General features: G+C 24.4%; 2 protein-coding genes across 5 annotated transcripts in view; both read right to left on the reverse strand.

Annotated features, from left to right (window-relative positions):
• Positions 1 to 1,187: 1,187 nt before the first annotated feature.
• On the reverse strand, positions 1,188 to 10,355 carry LOC112591636 (histone-lysine N-methyltransferase NSD3-like). 3 transcript variants are annotated; one of them, XM_025335513.1, is made up of 7 exons: positions 10,114 to 10,355; positions 7,159 to 7,505; positions 6,072 to 6,196; positions 3,772 to 3,854; positions 2,415 to 2,553; positions 1,924 to 2,345; positions 1,188 to 1,339 (listed from the first exon to the last, which is right to left on the reverse strand). In XM_025335513.1, exons 2-7 carry the CDS (start codon positions 7,490 to 7,492, stop codon positions 1,219 to 1,221), a joined length of 1,224 nt encoding a protein of 407 aa, XP_025191298.1. In that variant the 5' UTR covers positions 7,493 to 7,505; positions 10,114 to 10,355; the 3' UTR covers positions 1,188 to 1,218. The 3 variants fall into 3 exon arrangements, with proteins under 3 accessions (XP_025191298.1, XP_025191299.1, XP_025191297.1); XM_025335514.1 differs by lacking the exon at positions 10,114 to 10,355 and adding an exon at positions 9,529 to 9,832; XM_025335512.1 differs by lacking the exon at positions 10,114 to 10,355 and adding an exon at positions 8,728 to 9,069.
• An 8,381-nt stretch (positions 10,356 to 18,736) lies between these two features.
• The window catches only part of LOC112591626 (SRSF protein kinase 1-like), a 40,554-nt gene continuing 39,023 nt past the window's right edge, over positions 18,737 to 20,267 (reverse strand). For both annotated transcript variants that reach the window (XM_025335496.1, XM_025335495.1), the window contains exon 10: positions 18,737 to 19,005. In XM_025335496.1, coding sequence (XP_025191281.1) covers positions 18,821 to 19,005 — 185 coding nt within the window. In that variant the 3' untranslated portion in view covers positions 18,737 to 18,820. The remainder of the gene's footprint in view (positions 19,006 to 20,267) is intronic.

The following is a 20,267-nucleotide window of genomic DNA, read 5'->3' on the forward strand; positions in this document are numbered from 1 at the left end:
TATATACAATATTTTGTTAAGCTCAGCGTCCAAATTAAGTAACCCAATAGTAACATTTCACAAACTGGTTAGGCAGTCCTAATTTTATTATTACAATAACATACAGTTACTTTTGTTACCATAGAATTAATAAGCCATGAATTGTTGTTAATTTTATTTAAAATGAACAATTCCATAGAACTTAAAAAAAATAATTATCTTACAATATATGGTTTTAATCATAATTTTGGAGAATATCCTTTTACAATTTACTTGTGAACATACTTTGGTTTACGAGGATGTGTATGTGCAAAAATACATTTTTATAAGCTCAAGTTATTATTTATTGTAGAAACATTTATCAAAAGTATACTTCTTGTTTAATTTAACTTTGTCAATTATCAAATTTTAAAATATGCGAGGATCAGATTTCAAACCAAACTAGCAACTGGATAAAAAATACCATGTAAAAAAAAAAATCATCAAAAACCTACGATTAGCAGCTTAGTCTTTATGTATCATATCATTACAAGCCAATCGACAGTGTATTTCATAGGTAATTATAGCTATTTAATTATGAACACTATAGTTGTTCCAAAAATATTTTATGATTATCCTCTATAGTAAAAATTTGATGGTGCCTATATCAAAACGTATAGAATATTGTATCTATATTCTATATGGACTTTATGATTATAAAAAACATGAAAATTTATGCGAATTTACTATCAAGATTAAAAACAATTAGAAATACTAAATTAGATTTTTATCTTTATTATAATCAATTAATTTACTATTTACAAAAATGTACATGAATAACAAGTACTACAAATTAATTCTTACTGTAAAAAACTAGTTAAGATTTTGATTTTATTTCTAAAACGTGTAAAAAAAATAAATAAAAAAGAAACAACACTGAATTTTTGAATTATATTACTTTGTTTTCTTTTTAAATAATTGTAATAAGTTTTAAATATAATTAAATGATTTTTTGTAGTTATTAGAACCTTAAATTTATACATTATAAATAACTACATATGGGTTGCGTGTATTAACTTAATATAATATTTATTTCATACTTTTATTTTGAAGGTACAATAGATAGTGTTTATAATATTCAAAAATTTAATCGTTTTTCCTTAATTCTTTCTTTGCATTTATATACAGTTTCATTACATTAGTAGGTTATAAATTACCAAATATGATAACTCTTTACAAATATATATTATATTGTTATTGCTAATCTTCTTCCTCTTCCTCTTTAATTTTCTTAGAATTGGAAGTTTTTTCAGCAAGTCGTATAGCTTTAATCAAAATTCTTTTTTCCTTAAGTTTTTTTATTCCTTCAGATTCTAAATTTCTAAAATATAAAATATAAAATTAGTTATAAAAGTTATATTAATGTTAGTATAGTACATAACTAAACACACAAAAATAACATAGAAATAAAATGCTACTTTTAAATGTTACATATCATTAGTTATTTTAAATAAAAAATTGTCATACTTTACAAAAAAATTCACAAATAATGGTAAATAATAGGGCAAGTTTAAATTGTATTTCTATTATAATAGAAAAAACTATTATTATAAGTCAAGTCAAAAGACAGAATACAACCACTTATAAATTGCAATGTATACAATAAAATATTTAGTTATTATTAAATAAATTTTAGTTTCCACAAAAAAAGAATTACAATTCTTTTTCTTTAGATAGTTATCCAAAGAAAAAAAGAAAATGTTTGTTGAATTAATAGATTTATCAACTCTATGTACTCTATTTATAAGTATAGAAAGAAATTCAAATAGTGTCACAAGTAGCTAAAGTTGCTAATAGAGCTCTAGGTAATTGATGTTAAAAATAACAAATACATACAATTAATATGAAAACATTTATGGTTTATCAATTAATACCATTTAATCAAAATTTAAGTATTTTACTTACGCTACTGCAAATTTAATTGATTGCAACACCTTCCGATTTGGATTAAAAGGTACTAAGGGTAGAGCTTCATCATCAGTACTTTCATATTCAGATGAAGAATAAGAAAAGCCATATTTTTTAACTTGCAATGCTCTTTTGGCCTTTTTCTTCTTTAAAGTTTCCCTTAACTGTTTCTTTTCTAAATCAACATATTTCCTTTTTATAGCTTTTTTTGGTGGTTCCATAACATTTTTTGGTAGTTCTATAGGTTTTTCTTTGGGTCTTTTATTTGCGATATCTTTTAAATGAACATAACATTGAGGCATAGAAGAATTACTAGTACTAGCTTTAAATTTTGTCTCTTGAGAACCACTCGTACTTGGTTCACATAATTTTGCTCGAGCAGCAAGATCAATAGCTCTCCTGCTTGCTAAAAATTCTTCCTAAGGGTACAATACTTTATTATTTCAAAAACAACAGTAATTATTAATGATTAAAATGATAAAACTCACAACTGTAGGGATGTTAGAGTTGTCATCAGATGTTGCAATTGAAGTCTTGGGAGCCAAAGTCTTTTTGACTGGACCTAAACCACTTAATTTGGAACGACTCAAACCATTTGTTTTGGAAAATCTTTCCATTCTTTCATCTCTAGAATTTAAATGTTTATATAAGATATTTGTAGATAAGAGTTTGAGAATATTCTATACCAGCATTATACTAACATTTACATCTTTATTATTTTTGCAATTAAAAAAAAATATAATCATAAATTTTAGAAAAAGCAAAAAAAAATTAATAATTTTAGAAACAATTAACTAGGACAATATAAATCCCGCCCATGCAATACATAGATCATATATGTTTTTAGCTAGAGTAGCAGTTATGTTTGGTTATTTAGTTTGATTTTATGACTTATTTATAATTTAACTTGAAATATAAAACAAATAAACTCATTTTTAATAACTTAAATATTTAAATAAAAACAAATAAAATAAAAATCTTGATGAATACAAATTAAAATAAAGTTTATAAAAAACTGTAAATGGGAAAAATAATAATAAAATATATTAGCAATACCATAAACAATTATACATTAATTATCAATAATTGTTGTTTAGTAAGTGGCTTTAAAATTATAATTAAACATTTTTTTTCTATTTTTATTAGTTTTACAGAAATTTTTTTTTAAAAACTTAACATAATTTGGATTATGAAATTTGATAAAGGCCTAACAAACGTTAATCTTTTTGATTTTATAAAAAATTAATGTGCACAAAAGTACCATTGTATTTACTATTATAAGTCATACTCATAATTATATTTTATTATTAACACACTATTGAACAGTGGCCAGTAAGTTTGCTATCATTGTGATACAAATAGTATAAGTGGGTCATTAATTTATAAAAAAATGAAAAAACTCAACCAAATCTAATCAAGGTAAAACATATTCTTAAGAATAAGTATATTAAATACAATATTATTCCATGTCTCGATATTAAATAATATAATGTTAAAGTTATTTTAGCTTGGCTTCCATTAACCGGGACAAAATTAATGACCAGCTGGGACACCAGGACATGCTGTTAAAACCGGAACGAATGGCAAGCCTAAGAATAAGGCTCCTAGGATTATATATTCAAAAAAAATATATAGCTGCCAATTATATAATGGAAATTAAAATTGTCTAAAATTAATTAATTATTTAAAATATAAGAAAAAAATGTTTAATATGTGACTATTTGCCCAGTTTTCAGATGGTAATTCAAATTGGTGGAATTGTGTAAATTCTAGTATACCGGAAGGAATTAAAAATTTAATTTTTACTGTAATAATCTAATCATATCTTAAGTATAGTATTATTACCTATTTATTTTCAACCAATTATCAGCTTCTTTCACAGCCGAATCCCATACCATCATTTGCTTCTTACTATTTTTGATTAGTGCCTTTAAAACATTAAGAATTATTACAAAATAAATTCAATGAATAATTTAATACTGTTTGTCATTTAAACTTCTAGTTTAAGTGATAAATTTTTAATATTTCTGTGATTACCCTTAAAATATATGACATTAATACTTTAAAATAAAATGGTTTATTAAAATATTGACGATATTATAAAATAAATATTAAACAATTTGCTAAAAATAAACTTAACACTACATATTTTATTTAAATTGTTATTGTATAAATTATATTTTATGTAACACTATTATGAATTTGAATTAAATATATCCAATTTTCTAAGTATATTAAAACTCTTTTTAAACCTTTTCATGTCAATAAAAATCGTATAATCTGAAATTTAATCATTAATAGTGAAAATTTTTTTACACATAACTATTTCTGAATAACAATGTTTTTAATACTTCTTCATGTCATAAGATCCTACTCTACAGTAGCTGTGTATGTTATTACTCATTACCAATGAAAGATGGTCATATTTCTAGCTATTTATCAAATTTTAATTTATAGTTATGCAATAATATCAATATCAATAATAAATAACTAAATGATTAAAGTAGACATTTTTCTACACTGTATAGTTTTTTTTAATATTTTGAGCTATTATTAACGTTAGATTGTTTTTTAGTTTTATTTTACTGTACAAAAAAACTTTAAAATGCAATACAAGGTTCCTTATAAATTATTATTACTAAGAAACAAAAATAGTTGAGCATAATAATACAAATATTTTATTTTACAAGTATCTAAAGTTAAGATATTCATATGTAGATTAACGATTTTTCATCAAATGTTTCACAATATTTTATTACCCATTAAGTGATGAAAGAATAATAGAATAGCGGAAGGATTAGATAGATGTTTAAGATCTATATTTAAGGTCCATGAAACAAATATATTATTTCAGCTTAATTAATAAATATTACAATTTACACCTAAATACATCACATAAAAAAAAAAAAAAAATGAACATGAATGGGAAGAAAACTGAATAACAAAAACATGTGATCATGATCTACTAACAGATGAAGAAATGAATAAAAACTATTTAATCCAATGATGGATCATACTAAGCATTACAAAAATTATGAATACTAAAGATTTTATGAAAGATTTGCCCTATACAAAAAAATTGTGCATACTGATAGCTTGGTATCTTATTATAATGCAATGCTGAAATATATGCTGAAGCGAATACATCTAAAATACAGAGGTAAGTACTTCTATTATGGTTTTATTAGATCACTACAATAAATAAATGATAAAATTATTAGGAAAATATATAATGAAAAATGTATGAGCGTACAGATATTGATTGGAAAAAACAAATTATGCAAGAAGCACTCAATTTTTGGCTAAAAAAGAAACCAAACAATAATAATACTTATAAAAATTCCACAAGTAATAGAAATTCTCAAGTCTATAGCTCCAATACTAAGACCTATTATTAAAGAAGTACATTCTAAAAAATATTCCAAGATTTTTCATTTAACTTTTATATATTTGTTAAACATATTTATTATATTATTTTTAGCTTTTGTATAATAATAAATATATATATAATACATGTGCTAGTGAAATATCAAAAAAATATTTCTTTGTTATCTATACTAATTATCATAGTTAATATAATAAAAATTAATTTGGTAAAACAACAAAATATACACCAACATTTATGAAAACCCAGACTTAAGATAATTGTTTAAACTTTTGTCGATTATAACAAAAAATATAAATAAATAACTTGGACCGTGTCAACAATTTCTGTATAAAAATATAAGCCATTGCCACGCTGTGTGATATCACACACTATTTGACTTGGGCTCAAACGCCTCAACAACAAATCAATAAATACAAATTTTAGTACTACTGTTAGTTATATTAATTATCTATTGATTGAACCAGTAATTTTTATTTTTGTTTCAGGATCTTATGACTTTAAAAGTATGTTAAAAACAAATTAACATAAGACATTTTAAGTCTAACTATTTCTTTCATATGATTAACTATTATTTTTTAAAGTAAAATCAGTTTTGTGTAAATAGTTCTTAAGCAATACTTAATAAATACATTTAATACCATCAATTAAAAAATAAAAATACATTAAACAAAGAAATTAGTAGCTATATATTTCATTAATTTTGATTGAACCTATCTATTTAGGTAAACATTGTCTCAGAATATATCACTAAACTTACTAAACAATTGGGATGGTCTGTGAGTAACTTATCTTTTCCATTATACATTTCTACAATTTTAGCCCAACTTCTTCTGCCTTGATCATTACAAAATCGTACGTGTAATGAAAATTTTCTTTTATTTTCTAAAAAATATATTAAAAAATACCTCAAAATAAAATTTAAGCAATAGGACTTAAGTAGGTTAGGTTAACCCAAAAAATGTGTGTATATGGCATACAGAAGTTTATTGTCTATTTATAAATAATATAGACGATGTACTTAATGAATGAAACTCAAAATATAAAGCATTTATGAACTAATAATGATTTTATACTACCCAAGTAATTTACCTACTTTTTAAAAACAATATTTTATTATTGCTGAAATACAAATAACATAAGTAATTGGGCCCAACATAAGATTTTCCAGCATCTACATAAGTAAAAAGTAGGGCTCAGATTTTGTAGAAAAATAAATCCTTAAAAAAGCAAAAAATGCATTTATTAAATGTAATTCTAAAAAAAACAAATTTAAATTACACATAAAATGAAATATTTAAGAAGAAATTTACAACTATATATTTAGTCAAGTTACTTTCATTAAAACTCATCCTATTGAGTGCTAATAACGATTATAAAGAAATTATTTAGAACGCTATACCTCACTGAATAATATTTACCGGTCAACTAAAGTATTAGAATATGTTATAAAAAAATACAGATAAAATTCAAATAATTTTAAAACTATACAATTTCAGCACAATAACAACAGTTATTTTATCAGTTATTCATTTATTACTTTTTTTTTCACCAGTTTTATAATTTCTAAATAAATTAAATTTTCAAGAAAAATCAGTAATAATTTAGAAAAAAGAAGCAAATAGAAGAAAAAGCAAAAAAAAGTTTACTTTATTGAAATCAAAAAGATACAAAACATATTTATGTATAATAATTATCTTTCTATTACACTTCCCTCAAAAGAAGCATTTGCTACAAAATCCGAGCCTTAGTAATAAGTATAATCAAATATGAAAAAATATAAAAACACATTATATATTTATACTAAATCACTAAAATGTTATTGAATACTAACATAAATTACTTACGAGGTGTTCCTTTAATGTGAATATTAGTTTCTGGATCAATACAGACTATGCTAGGCCAAAATGGATATTTTCCAATTTTAGCCCAAACAATATCACCAACTTCAAAATCGTGTATTTTGTTTTCATTACTTGGAGAAGTAGGAGATATATGTTCCACATCTTTTATAGATTTTTCTGATTTAATAGGAGACTCTTTACTCAATAATTTAGAATTATCATCTAAGTTAGATGTATCGGTCAATACATGATTAACAGGAGGTAATGAGCTTGTTGAACACGATAATTGATCTTTTTCAATACAACTTGATTCATTCTCTACAATAGAGTCAGCCATTGTACAATTTGATCTGTAATAAAAAGTGTTATAAATCATGCATTTTAAGTGTAAGATTTAAGTTAGTTATTAGACATACATTTTTTTCTCTTATATAAGAAAATTAACAATCTACGCTACATATACAATACAAATATAATAGAATAGTTTTTATTAAAGAATAATATGAGGAGGGTGCTGTCATCCAGTGATAGAATCCAATAAGATTTAATCTTAAAATTACTTTTATAGATATTTGACTGATTAAAATAATTTCAAAACTATTATTAATATGTTGTAATAAATTACTATTAATTTCTCCCCAAAATATAAAACAAGACCAAAAGTTTTTAGTAAAAATAAATAATTATTTTATTTTATAGGTACATATTATTTATGAGTCAATTTGTGTTATAAAAACAGAATAAGAAATATAATAAGGCTGTTATAAAAAAGGCATATAAATAGAAATTTATGATGTAATTATAAATAGCTAATATTTGTAGCCAAATTGAATTAAAAAAAAAAAATAATGTGACAAAATTGACTCCAAGTATATGAAAAATCAATGTCCCAAAACTTTGTTAACCTGAGAGAAGCATCATTAGTATTTATGACCAAAATTATTTTTATTTTATTGCAATTAAACAGTATATTAACATATTGCCAAATCGAAAATTACCAATACCTTTTGTACATGAATACAATGTTTAATACTTATTTTTAGTCGTTCAGACTGAGCACAAAAAACTAAATCGAATTTAGATGACTGAATAATATTATTATTATTCATTTGAATAAATTATAATTAGTTTTAGTTATATAATAAATAAAAATAATATAAAGGTAAAATTTTAAATGTTATTCCACAAAGTAATATTAATTCATAAATTCATAGAAGATAGTTGGATAAATAGTTATTTATTGGATAAAAATGAAAAAAATTTAAACTTATATTTACATATTTTAATAACTTGTTTAGACAAATTAAATTTCACATATTTTCATTAAGTTTTATTTTAATAAAACCGTATTGACAAAAAAGCTTAATTTATTATTCTGTTAATAAGTCATTAGTCATTACCAATATAAAACAGAAACTATGCATTATTTATATTTGTAATATTATTTTATTAAGTAAAAATAATAGTAATTACAATATGGAATTAACAATTTCACATTGGATTCAATATAATACAGTAATACTATAAACAAAATAAAAAGTTGCAATTTTAATAATAAATGGTTCTCCCTACCTATTAAAAATGGTCAATAGTAGCATTCATTTCACAATTACAAACTGGATATTTAGTAGCTAGGTAAGTGTTGACTGTTATGTCAACCGTTTCATTCCAATTTTGTTTTTGATAAAACAAACCGATTTAAAACACAGCTTAGTATTCTGTAAATTTTCCATAGCTCAGAAACAGTCAAAGTACAAAAAGCAAATACCTATAACCAAGTCAAAACTGGATAACAGAAATAATATTTTATTACAATTCTAAATCTATTATCCACCGAATTCAGTTAGAAATTTACTCGTACTAACGAGTAAGAATATGTACAGAGAAAAAAAATAGGTATGACGTTTTTTAACATATAAAATAATAATTTAAGTATCATTATATCACGATAATCTAAAAAAATATAAAAGATGGTTTTTCCAAAAACAAATCACGGCGGCGACGGCGGCGGCTGATGACACAATCATAAAAATAATATAATATACAATTAAGGAGTCTTGTGTGTTCACCAGAGCATTCGACGACTCAAAATAATAATAACATTACCATCACAGCTTGTGATTACGATTTACACAAGCATAGTTGATAACGTCGTTTGGGACATATCGCCCAACTCTACGCTAGAACGAAACGAACTATGATATAACAACGACGAATAGCCAGTGGTCCGTTAGTCGCGGCTAAAGATAACAAAGAAATGTATAGAAAATGCCTATATTAAATGCATATAAGGCTCTTCCGTAATCGTGATCCCGTGCGAATAATCAAGCTAACGTATTAACTCATGTACTCCGTTAAGGTAGTATTACTTACCGGGTGATAACTCTACTGTCAGCTGACCCACGCAATTCTGTATTATCTATATTATATAGTTCGATTCCTTTGGTTTAGTGGACGATAGAATGCCGTCGGATTTCGAGTCTCACAAGCAATGTTATTGATCTCACTCATTATCTAGATTAGCATACACTAAATGTCCATTTAAGACAATAAAATAGAAACGACCACTGACGACATAACTACAAAAGAATATTCCACAATTTAAACACAGTATTGAAACGCTACACTCGTCGCGACTGTATTTTATTCACGAAGCCTTTGAGCGTTAACCGCGTAAACATACTAACGGTAGAAATTGTCTAGATAAAATAATCACCCGTATTCGTAATTATATTATCGTCGGTTTGTCTCACGAGACCCGGAACACCCTAACAGCAATAAATAACTGACCTATAATAATAAATCGATCAGGAGTCAAGGGCGCGAATGATCACACGATGATAAACAATAAATTAATAACAACAACAACAATAATAATAATAATAATAATAATAATAATAATAATAATAATAATAATAATAATAATAATAATAATAATAATATTAAAATATAATTTACCTCTGAGCGGAGTCAACGGTGATGTCAAATGTCAAAACCGACACGGCAATTATTATTATTGGAACGACGACGAGGAAAAAACCCACTGACAGATCGACAAGATTAAATTTAAATGCCGCGGTGCCGACTGCAAACGCGAACGCAGTACACCACAGAAGACGACAGAGCGCGGCGGACGACGCGAGAAGAATGAGAGACGAGAGTGTGCGAGACTGCGAGAGTCCGGCGGGCGGCGGCGACCATGTGAATAAAATCGTGAGGAGTAATCCGCGTAGACGGAGCCCATGCCCATTGCTATTTGCTGCTCGTCCCGCGACCCCGTCTGTTGCCACCCACCGACCACCAGATCAGGTTTTCGTCGGTGGTGTGCGTGTGTACGTTAGTACGTCGTGTTATCGGTGTAATCCGAAAATGTCTTACACTGTTGATGGGTGACGGGAAGGGGACTTGGACATCCGGCACTCGGTTATTTAATGCAATACGAGTTTAATTTTATAATTATATTATTTCCAAGCCATAGTCCACTTTGTAAACAATCGAATTCTAAATTCCGAACAAAATAATAATAACATATTATATTATTATCGCATTCGCACGCGTTTCGGTTGAATTTCTATTGGGATAACCTACCGAAGCCGAAAGATAAATAATACGCATTATTTTATAGTGCGTACGTATTTTTAAATAAAAATAATAGTGCTGTCGAACGAATAAAAATATTATGTTTGGTGTTAGAAAAAAAAAACAAAAAATAGGCGTACTAAAGAGAACGAAAGTGCATCTAACATTGACCAAGCAGTATTTAATATACATTTTGAAATTAAATTAAATTCGTTTGCTTGTTTGGAAATTTACTTTTGGTATTATTTTAGTTAATATAGTAGGTATAATTTTAGTAACATAATAAATAATAATACTATTATATAGAGAGTTCAATTTTTTCTAAAAAAAACTTGTACTTATCAATTTGTCATATTTTACTAGTGGAATGAAAAAAATAAAATCCAATTCAAGGCAAACCTGGATTAAAAGCATACGAACTAAATTTAGTTTTTAAAATTAAAATTATGCTGCATAATAATATACTAAATGTCTATAAAAAATTTTAAATATTTATATACCGTACAAAATATATTTATTTTTCTTCAACTTATTGATCTAAGCCAGCGTTTCCTAACCTTTTTCCCTCGCGGCACACTATTCCCAACCCACATTCAGCTGTGGCACACTTGTCACTGACTTATATTTGTACACATATTTTTTTTATAGTAGGCTTTCTTCATTTTAATTATCAATACCAAAATAGTTGTATATCAGTATATTACTAGCGTTTAGCAAATAATTTAAATGATATGTTTATTTTAATAGGAAAAAAATATTACAATTATCGTAAATATTTAATTTATTGAAATAGAAAAATAAGATACATAATAATTTCATAATTTGGGACTGTTTTCCCTTCATTATAATTTATGAGCTTCTTTCGTGGTTGAATGGTTCATGGTTGACAAACACACCCTCATTTCGCCTTCCAAGTTGTTTTAAAAATATTTTAATTAATTACTGAAATTTCACGTTAACGTTTTGTGGCACACTTATAGAGACCTCACGGCACACCGATCGGGTAACATTGGTCTAAACACTCTAAATACATGAAAAATATAAATTTATATAGTCTTACTAATATAACTAGTAACTACTAATATTTTAAATACTTTTTAAACAAAAAAAGTTAATTTATAACAAAATATAACAATATATTTTTTATAATTTTATTGAATAAATTATTGATAAACTTAGTAACTTATTGACTTAGTTTAAGATTAAGACAATTACTAAAATTAATTCATTCGATTTCCGCACTGACGAACGACGACCATAACTATTATCTAGAATACCTTACCGCCAAATCTACAATAAAATTTCTATAATAGTAGTACGGTACTAATAAGTAATAACTATTCTGAAAATAATAATATGTAGATACCAATATAATATTTACGAGGATATAATATATTGTATAACATAATTCTATGGAATTATATTTTGTAATTTAAAAATTATACGTAACACGATCATTTTATATTTAATGGAAATTTGAAATCACGATTCGCAAAATCACAAATTATTATTTTCGGGTATTGGAATGGTAGTTAATTTAATTTAATTTTAATGGTATTAATAATAAAAATAATGATAATTAAGTATCTAATACAATTTAATATTTAAAATTGATGAGTGTCATGTTATATGTGGAAAGGTGCAAAGGGGTTGTGATCATATTTTTGTGGGTGAGAATTTATTAAATGCGAAAAAAATTTCTAGAATACAATTTTGTGAAGACTTATTTATTTTTGTCACTTTCAGGTACGGTGAGATACTTTTTGTCCCACCTCAAAAGTCATATTTCTGTCATGAACTACGGTGGTACGAAAAATAACTCATCTTTTAATATAATTTTTCTCAGTTACAAAAATATTTTCCATCATTAGTTAATAAATAAATATTGATAGATAGTTTATAGTTTATCAAGTGTAGTGTGTATAATATTTGTTTCAGAATAAAAAGAAAATTAATTCATTTCATATTAATAACTGTGTTACAGTTTTTTTTCAAACGTCTGGAACTCGTTTTATTCAACTTAGTTTTGCTTATATTATTTATTTTGGTATTTAATTATTAATTTATAAATATGAATGATAAATGATAATACTATGTTATAAAGTTAAAATACAGTATTATTATAGATACACAATATAGTAATAAGACATAATATATTGCATGTAAAATCATTTATTAACATATATATCTTATAACTGTTTCTATATTTTTTGATATATATTTTATGGATTTTTTTAAAAAGTTTTTATTAATATTTGTTATGTATCTAATAACTCTCATTAATATTTATAAAAACTTTTTAAAAAAATCCATAAAATATATATCAAAAAATATAGAAACAGTTATAAGATATATATCTTATAATATAAAATATGTTAATAAATGATTTTACATGCAATATATTATGTCTTATTACTATATTGTGTATCTATAATAATACTGTATTTTAACTTTATAACATAGTATTATCATTTATCATTCATATTTATAAATTAATAATTAGATACCAAAATAAATAATATAAGCAAAACTAAGTTGAATAAAACGAGTTCCAGACGTTTGAAAAAAAACTATTTTTTATGTTATGTATTATTTTTGTTATGTATCTACTAACTCTCAACATTCAAAAAACAAATAATGAAACCCGTTATTTTTGAATCTATTGATAATGAAAGTTCAGAAAACTTTGTTTAGTAAAAAAATTGCTTTCACATCAAAATTTGTTTTAATTGTATTTTTAAATTAAATGTGAAAGTAGATAACTGTTTTGATATACAATACAACTAGTACTGAGTACTTAGAACACATTATTATTTAATAGGTCTCTGTAATTAAATTACTACAAAAAAACTAGAATCGTTTGATGAAAGTCATTATTTTACACAAAATATCCAATTTTGTCAAAATTTAAATCTTGGACACTCATAAAACTTTTTGTGAAATTACACACTTTTTTTTTGAATTCATGTAAGCAAAACTTACACAGATAAATTATAAAACCTTAAAAATTTTATACGAGTACATTATTGTAAATGTTCATGATTTTGAAAAGTTTTGTTAAAATTAAAATTCTTACTTCAAAAGTTCATAAAAAAAATATGTTATAGATAAATAGATTTACAATCAAATAATTTTTTTATTTCAATATTAAAATTCTATTTTGGTCGAGTAGATAAAAATTATTGTAATCCATTAAAAAATATATTTATTTCTCATATTTTAGAAAATATTAGAATTCGTTTATGCTTTCAAATGATATATTGTTTAATATAATCAGTTTGTTATCAAATACTAATCTAAATTTTATGATTATTGCCTTGTTGGATTACCACTGTATATCAAGTAGTGGCGTAGATATTCCAGACTAGAGGCACAGAAGCAATTTCCTCAAGACCTTAACATTCTTTGGAGGCTAATAGCACTGTTTTAATTTAACAAAAATTATAATTTTCATTATTTTCTGAACGAAAAAAAATATTTTGTTTCGGATCGCTTTTATGGATACATAATACTACTAATAACAAACGGTCTTTAACGTACGAGTATGTTTATTTCTTATGTAAAACTTATAATATGTTTATTTATATTATTCATTTTTTATAATTTTTAATTTTGAGGTAAACTTACAAATAAAATACACTTATTACTACTTATTCTTCTTATTGTTATTAACGTCGAAAAGCAATAAAGTTTAAAATTATAAGGAAAATAACTGGGAATTTTTACTTTTAAGTTTTAACCCTCTAAGTACGAAATTCACTTTTCTAACGGAAAATATATTTAAGTTGAAGATTGAAGCATTTTTTCTATTAAAAAAAGTACAATAGAACACAAAATAATTTCATAAATAAAATAATATTTAACACTTTATGCATACTAGCATAATGTACATAGGTCATTGACTATCACACCATTCTTATAATTTACTTACTGTTTTATTTTTAACACTTAAATTATCATTTTTCTAAGCAAATACTTTTGTTCAATATAGTTCGAAATAGTTTTAAAACTCTGTGTATGAAACAATGAAATCATGAAAATAATAAATAATAGTACAATTTTAGTAGGTACACACTTTTTTATTTTGGAAATTCCCAGTTTGCCGCAGTTTGAACGAAATTCAGACAGACGAAATTGTTACTCTGGTAGTGATAAATAATAATTCATATTATGTTTGAACGTTTGATGCATTGTGCCGACCGCCGAAACGGTACAAACGGTACTGCGTCAGTGTGTGTTTCTTTATCTTGGAAAAACCTTATCTTAGAAATAGTACTCGGATTGACATGTTTCTATTTTCATATTATTTTTGATTATAACTTGTAAGTTATTATTAATTATTTTATTATACTATATACACGTCTGTCGTATTTAGCAGTATTCATTTCGTGTTTCTCCGTAGGCCGTTATATGACAATATTACGGCCTACAATGTGTACATTGTCTACATGTTTAATATTACAATATGTAATATTAAAATAACTAGAAAAAATTATTTATTTCAAACATTGAAAATCAACTTTATAATTAATTATGCACTATTATGCCGTCTTCTTTAGGAATGTTAATCGAAAAACGTACGTGACTATGAAATCTACAAAGGCTCATAACATTTTGTGTACATAAAAGTAGAAACTAGAAATATGAAAAAAAAATATACACAAAAATTAGTTGGTTACAAATTTACGATGCGTGATGACCTTCGATAGTGTTCGTAGGTAGGTTTTTCATTGTTTGTATAATGTTATTGGACAACGAGAATAATTAATAATAGTATAATGAAATTTAATAATTATTGCCCGGACCTGGTCTTAAAAATTATTATTGTAAAATAGACAAATAATTCCAATTTGTTATTATAATTTAAATTTAAGTCTGACAATCTAATTTAAATTTTATTATACTTTTTAACTCTAAAAAATTAAAAATTGATGCACTTTATGCTTATTGATAATATTCTCACATCCGTTTCATAATGTATAACCAAAAAAAAAAAAATTAATAATAGAGTAAGTCCAATATTGTTTTAAGATTTACACACAAGTAATAATACAAATATTCGTATACACTATAATATCATATTATGATATCAATCTATTATACATTAATAATTATTTGCATGAAACAATAAGAAAATATGTTAGTATAATGTAAATATGTTACGTCGTTAATCGTTACGAAATATTTTTTTTGTATTTTTAAACAAAATAAATATTTAAAATAATAAATAATACTGATAAGTGATAAGTATTAACTATCAATTACTAATCAATAGTATTGTTATAATAATATTTATATATTATTATAATCATTTATTTCAATTTAAAAACCAGTTACAAGTATGTTTAATAATTAGTTTTAAGTAGATTATGTACTATCACTTAATTTTACTTATACCCTTGTTCAGTATTTTAATAATAGAGGTATAAACAAAATATTTAATTTTAAATTTGTTAATAATTATTCTAGATCACTACTAATTATAATTATATGGATAATATTTTGAAAATTATTAGATATTTAGTTACCAGTATGTAATTTATATGTATGTATACTACAGGTATGCATAGTTTAATTAATATTTTTAATATATTGTATATTTGTATGTTGTTTAAACAGTAATCGTAAGATTTATAGTATTCTATTAGTATTTTTTATACATTATATAAAGTAACTATATTATGAATTAAAAACATAAAGTACGGTATTTTATATAATTCGATTTTATTTATTTCCAATAAATAATATACTAATAATTTAAAACATTTTTGTACAAAAAATGATTCTTTAGGTTACAGACTCTTTGACGAATTCCACTTAATAGTTCAGCTCATTCACACCATTATCTATTATACATTTTCTCATTACAATATTAAATAACTTATAGTTTACATCAACTTGTTGAAAACTAAAAATTAATTTTTTACAGCATTAATACCCGACATTTTGCATCGTTATGTATTCAAGTATACAAATGAAAAATAGTTGAAATTCTTGCTGCTTTTATAGAATACAGCAAAATATTTGAAAAAGCTGTAAAATTTGTTTTCTTAAGATCGTATTTATTAGTCTATGATCCAAATAAATACACACTTTTTTAAAATTTATTTATATATAAATTGAAAATATATTATATAGTTATTGGTCTATTATATCTTATATCTGTAATATGGATATGTCGATGGTGAAATTAATTATTGTTTTTTTTTTTTTTTTTTTTTTTTGTGGGGGAGCTGATTATATTAAGCTACAATTTAACAGAGATGAATGTAAGTTCCCACGCAAGATATAGTAAGTAAAAATTATCCATGGTTATGCATACGTGATTTCCTATACAAAAAATACACCTATACGTAAGATAAATGAGTATACGAATAAATATTATAACAAATATGAATTTCTTTCATACTTTTTTTTAAACTTATACGACTGATAACTTATATGTATTTAGTTGTTTTAGTTTAAATCGGTTTGTTTTAGTATTAGTATTATACCAAAAAATCTTAAATTTAATTTTTAATTAAAATTATTTTTTTTTTAAATTCTTATTTCAATTAAAAATTGTCTTAAGTTTATTATTATTCTTTAAAAAAAAACATACACAGATGATATTTTTAATATACAATTATATCATATAAGAGATATATTGATAGTTAAGATTATAATATTTTAATGCACCTAGTTCTGTTGTGCGTGTGTACACAGTACAGTAGGTACAGTAAGTTTACTTTTACTTTTATATCTAGGAACTATATTAATATGTATTGGTGTTTATTATTTTGTTCATGTAGCAACTTACGTAAGGGTATTTTTATTTTCATGTACTAATTTATACATATAACTGCTAAATTTTACGTGAGAACTTACCAAACCCTTTTAATTGCGCCTATAAGCAACAAAAAGGTGTTTCATATAAATTATTTTATGATGACGTAAAAAATAAAATTGTCAATAAATTGTGTAACATAAATTTAAACGCAGCCTGGCTTGAAATTAATATCATACTGCATAAAATAATACAACGTTAATTAACTCGACAGCTGGTGATATGTAGTTAGTTGTAAGCAGGGGCGAAGTGGCTCCCCGGGATACCGGAAAAAATCCCGGTAGTCTGGAAGTTAAATGGTCCGTTGGCCTGAAGAGTATAGATAAAAAAAAATTTTACTTTATTCAAAAGATGAAGGAAATTTATTTTCCTGGCCTGAATATTTTTCCCACTCCGCCTCTGGTTGTAAGTATTATACGAGTAGCTACTTAAAAATTATACTTAAATACACATAAATGTCAAAAACGATATGTACAATTTGTGAAATGGATAGCGAATTTAGGTCGAATTCAAAGGTAAATACATAATATAAAAATAATATTAATAAAAACGAACTACCTATTGGTTTAGCGATAAACATACATACGTACCCCACTCATTATTTAAATGTCTTACTGTTTTATTGATGAATCAATCAGCCCATATATCATTATTTATCATAAAGATTTTATGCTCATCAAAATCATATTTTGTTTAAACTTAATGCACTGTAAATTATTATTATTTATTTTTATTCAAAATTTTTAATGTAGGTATGTTTAATAAATGTTAAGTATGTCAATTCTTAAATCTTATTAATCTTGTTGTTTATTATAATATATACCTACCTAAGTGAAAATTGAGTCATACATAAATGTAGCGCGTATGGCCATGATCTATGAGGCAATTTTATTATAATAGTTAAGCCCGTTTTTCTTAATGGAAAAGTACAAATTATTATAACTTCCATTTCTTTTTCATTATCATAAAAAAAAAAAAAAAATACATAGTAATACAGGAGTATATTTTATATTTTTACAATATTTAAATATAACTTAATTGGTGTTCTATAGACGCAGTATAAATTTGGGCTTAAAGAGTTGATACTATTTTGCTATATGCATATTATTTTATATGTATGATGTATAATGATTTGTTTGTATAATTAGTTTAAAAATAAAAACTTTCAAACACACACATGTTTAATACAATAATGGAAATTTCACTATAACTATCTACTTATATAATTATATAATTATTAATAATCGAATTACGATTACGTTATGCCAACATCCACGGGTTTAAGAGACATTGGGTCGCGGAAGCTCGATTATCCTGATCCAAGTCCAACATCGGTGTTAAAAACGATGAGAATGCTTTAGCTTCTTTTGTATTCCATTCGTATTTCTCTGTCAACACGTCGTATAGATACCATGGTTTCAAGTTACTGATGTGCTTCAAATTTCCTGCAATGGAGTATAACAGAACAATAAATAAAAATAAATTAAGATAAAGTACTATGACAGCCGACAGGTATATAAAGATTCATAAACATTTTGTTTAATAATTTTTGTGCAATCATGGGCGTTCAATTGATGGTTAATTTTAAGAAGTTTTAAGATGTACTGCTTGTACAAAGAGTCAGCAATATGTTTTAACTTTTAAGTTAAATAGGTCATATAGATTACATAAATCAATTTTCATTTCATCATACAAATTAAATCGATGATATGATTTTAATGTCGAATACGGACTTAAATGTTTTAATATGTTAATTTTAGATGTTGGATCCCACAAATAACTTTCTTATTTTATTTATATGAACAAATATAATTCCTTGTTGAATATTAAATTTATAAATTTTGGTATGTATTAATCGAAATTTGTTAAAAGTAGTTAGTAAGATTTAAAGAAGAAAAAACTTATTGGAATTCTTGTAATTAGATGGATTAAAATATGAATAATTAAGTATTGGTTTGATCTCTTGTGATGTGTGTAGAAAAAGTGACTATTTTATGATATAATTCATCATTTATGATTATTTTATAATATTATAAATTTATAAAAACATTAACCTCCGTGCTAATATTAAAATGCTATAAGACTAATGTTTTATAAAAAGTATTAAGTCCTAGTTAAAAATCAAATTTTCAATAAATTTATAATAGTATACCTAATCTATTGTAGGTAATTAGACTGACAGACCGTTTATGCTCAGAAACATTTTTCGTATAATGTAATCATTAATCAATGAATTCAAATTTCATATGTACCTATGCATTGTCTCCGTCTTACATACATACAACATCGTAAAACCGTTTCACGAGGGCAAGAACCATTAGAGCTATAGCCTGTATTTCAAGTTTTACCATATTTTATTTATAATTTTAACATATTCATTTAATCAATTATTATTTTAAGATCAATACATTAAATACTTCATTCACAATTTAAAAAAGATAGTTATTATAGATTTAGAGTCCGTTAAATTTAGATTTTTTAAATTTTGAATAGTTCTCTTACAGACATCGTATTTAAAAATGAAAACGATAGTGCATGTTATTATTTCTCTTCTTTTAAATGTAAATTTTATTTATAAATTCTTGATTTTTTTTCTCATTTTAAATTGCTTACACAGAATCCATTAAAAAACAAACTTGCAGCGTTTTCTCAAGCACGTATGAACGTGTTTTATCAAAATGGTGTAGCTTTACACAAATAATGAGTT

The sequence above is a fragment of the Melanaphis sacchari genome, unplaced genomic scaffold (assembly GCF_002803265.2).
Source record: "Melanaphis sacchari strain LSU unplaced genomic scaffold, SCAv2.0 Contig13_pilon_pilon, whole genome shotgun sequence".
Taxonomy (NCBI): domain Eukaryota; kingdom Metazoa; phylum Arthropoda; class Insecta; order Hemiptera; family Aphididae; genus Melanaphis; species Melanaphis sacchari.

What these genes read in the sequence shown, in the direction of transcription:
- LOC112591636 (XM_025335512.1), bottom strand. Translation starts at nt 8,753, where the DNA reads ATGCTACTATTGACCATTTTTAATAG. An exon ending in TCACATTAAAGGAACACCTC is followed by an intron (nt 6,197 to 7,158) that starts GTAAGTAATTTA and finishes TATATTTTTTAG; the next exon opens with AAAATAAAAGAAAATTTTCA. An exon ending in CAGACCATCCCAATTGTTTA is followed by an intron (nt 3,855 to 6,071) that starts GTAAGTTTAGTG and finishes AATGTTTTAAAG; the next exon opens with GCACTAATCAAAAATAGTAA.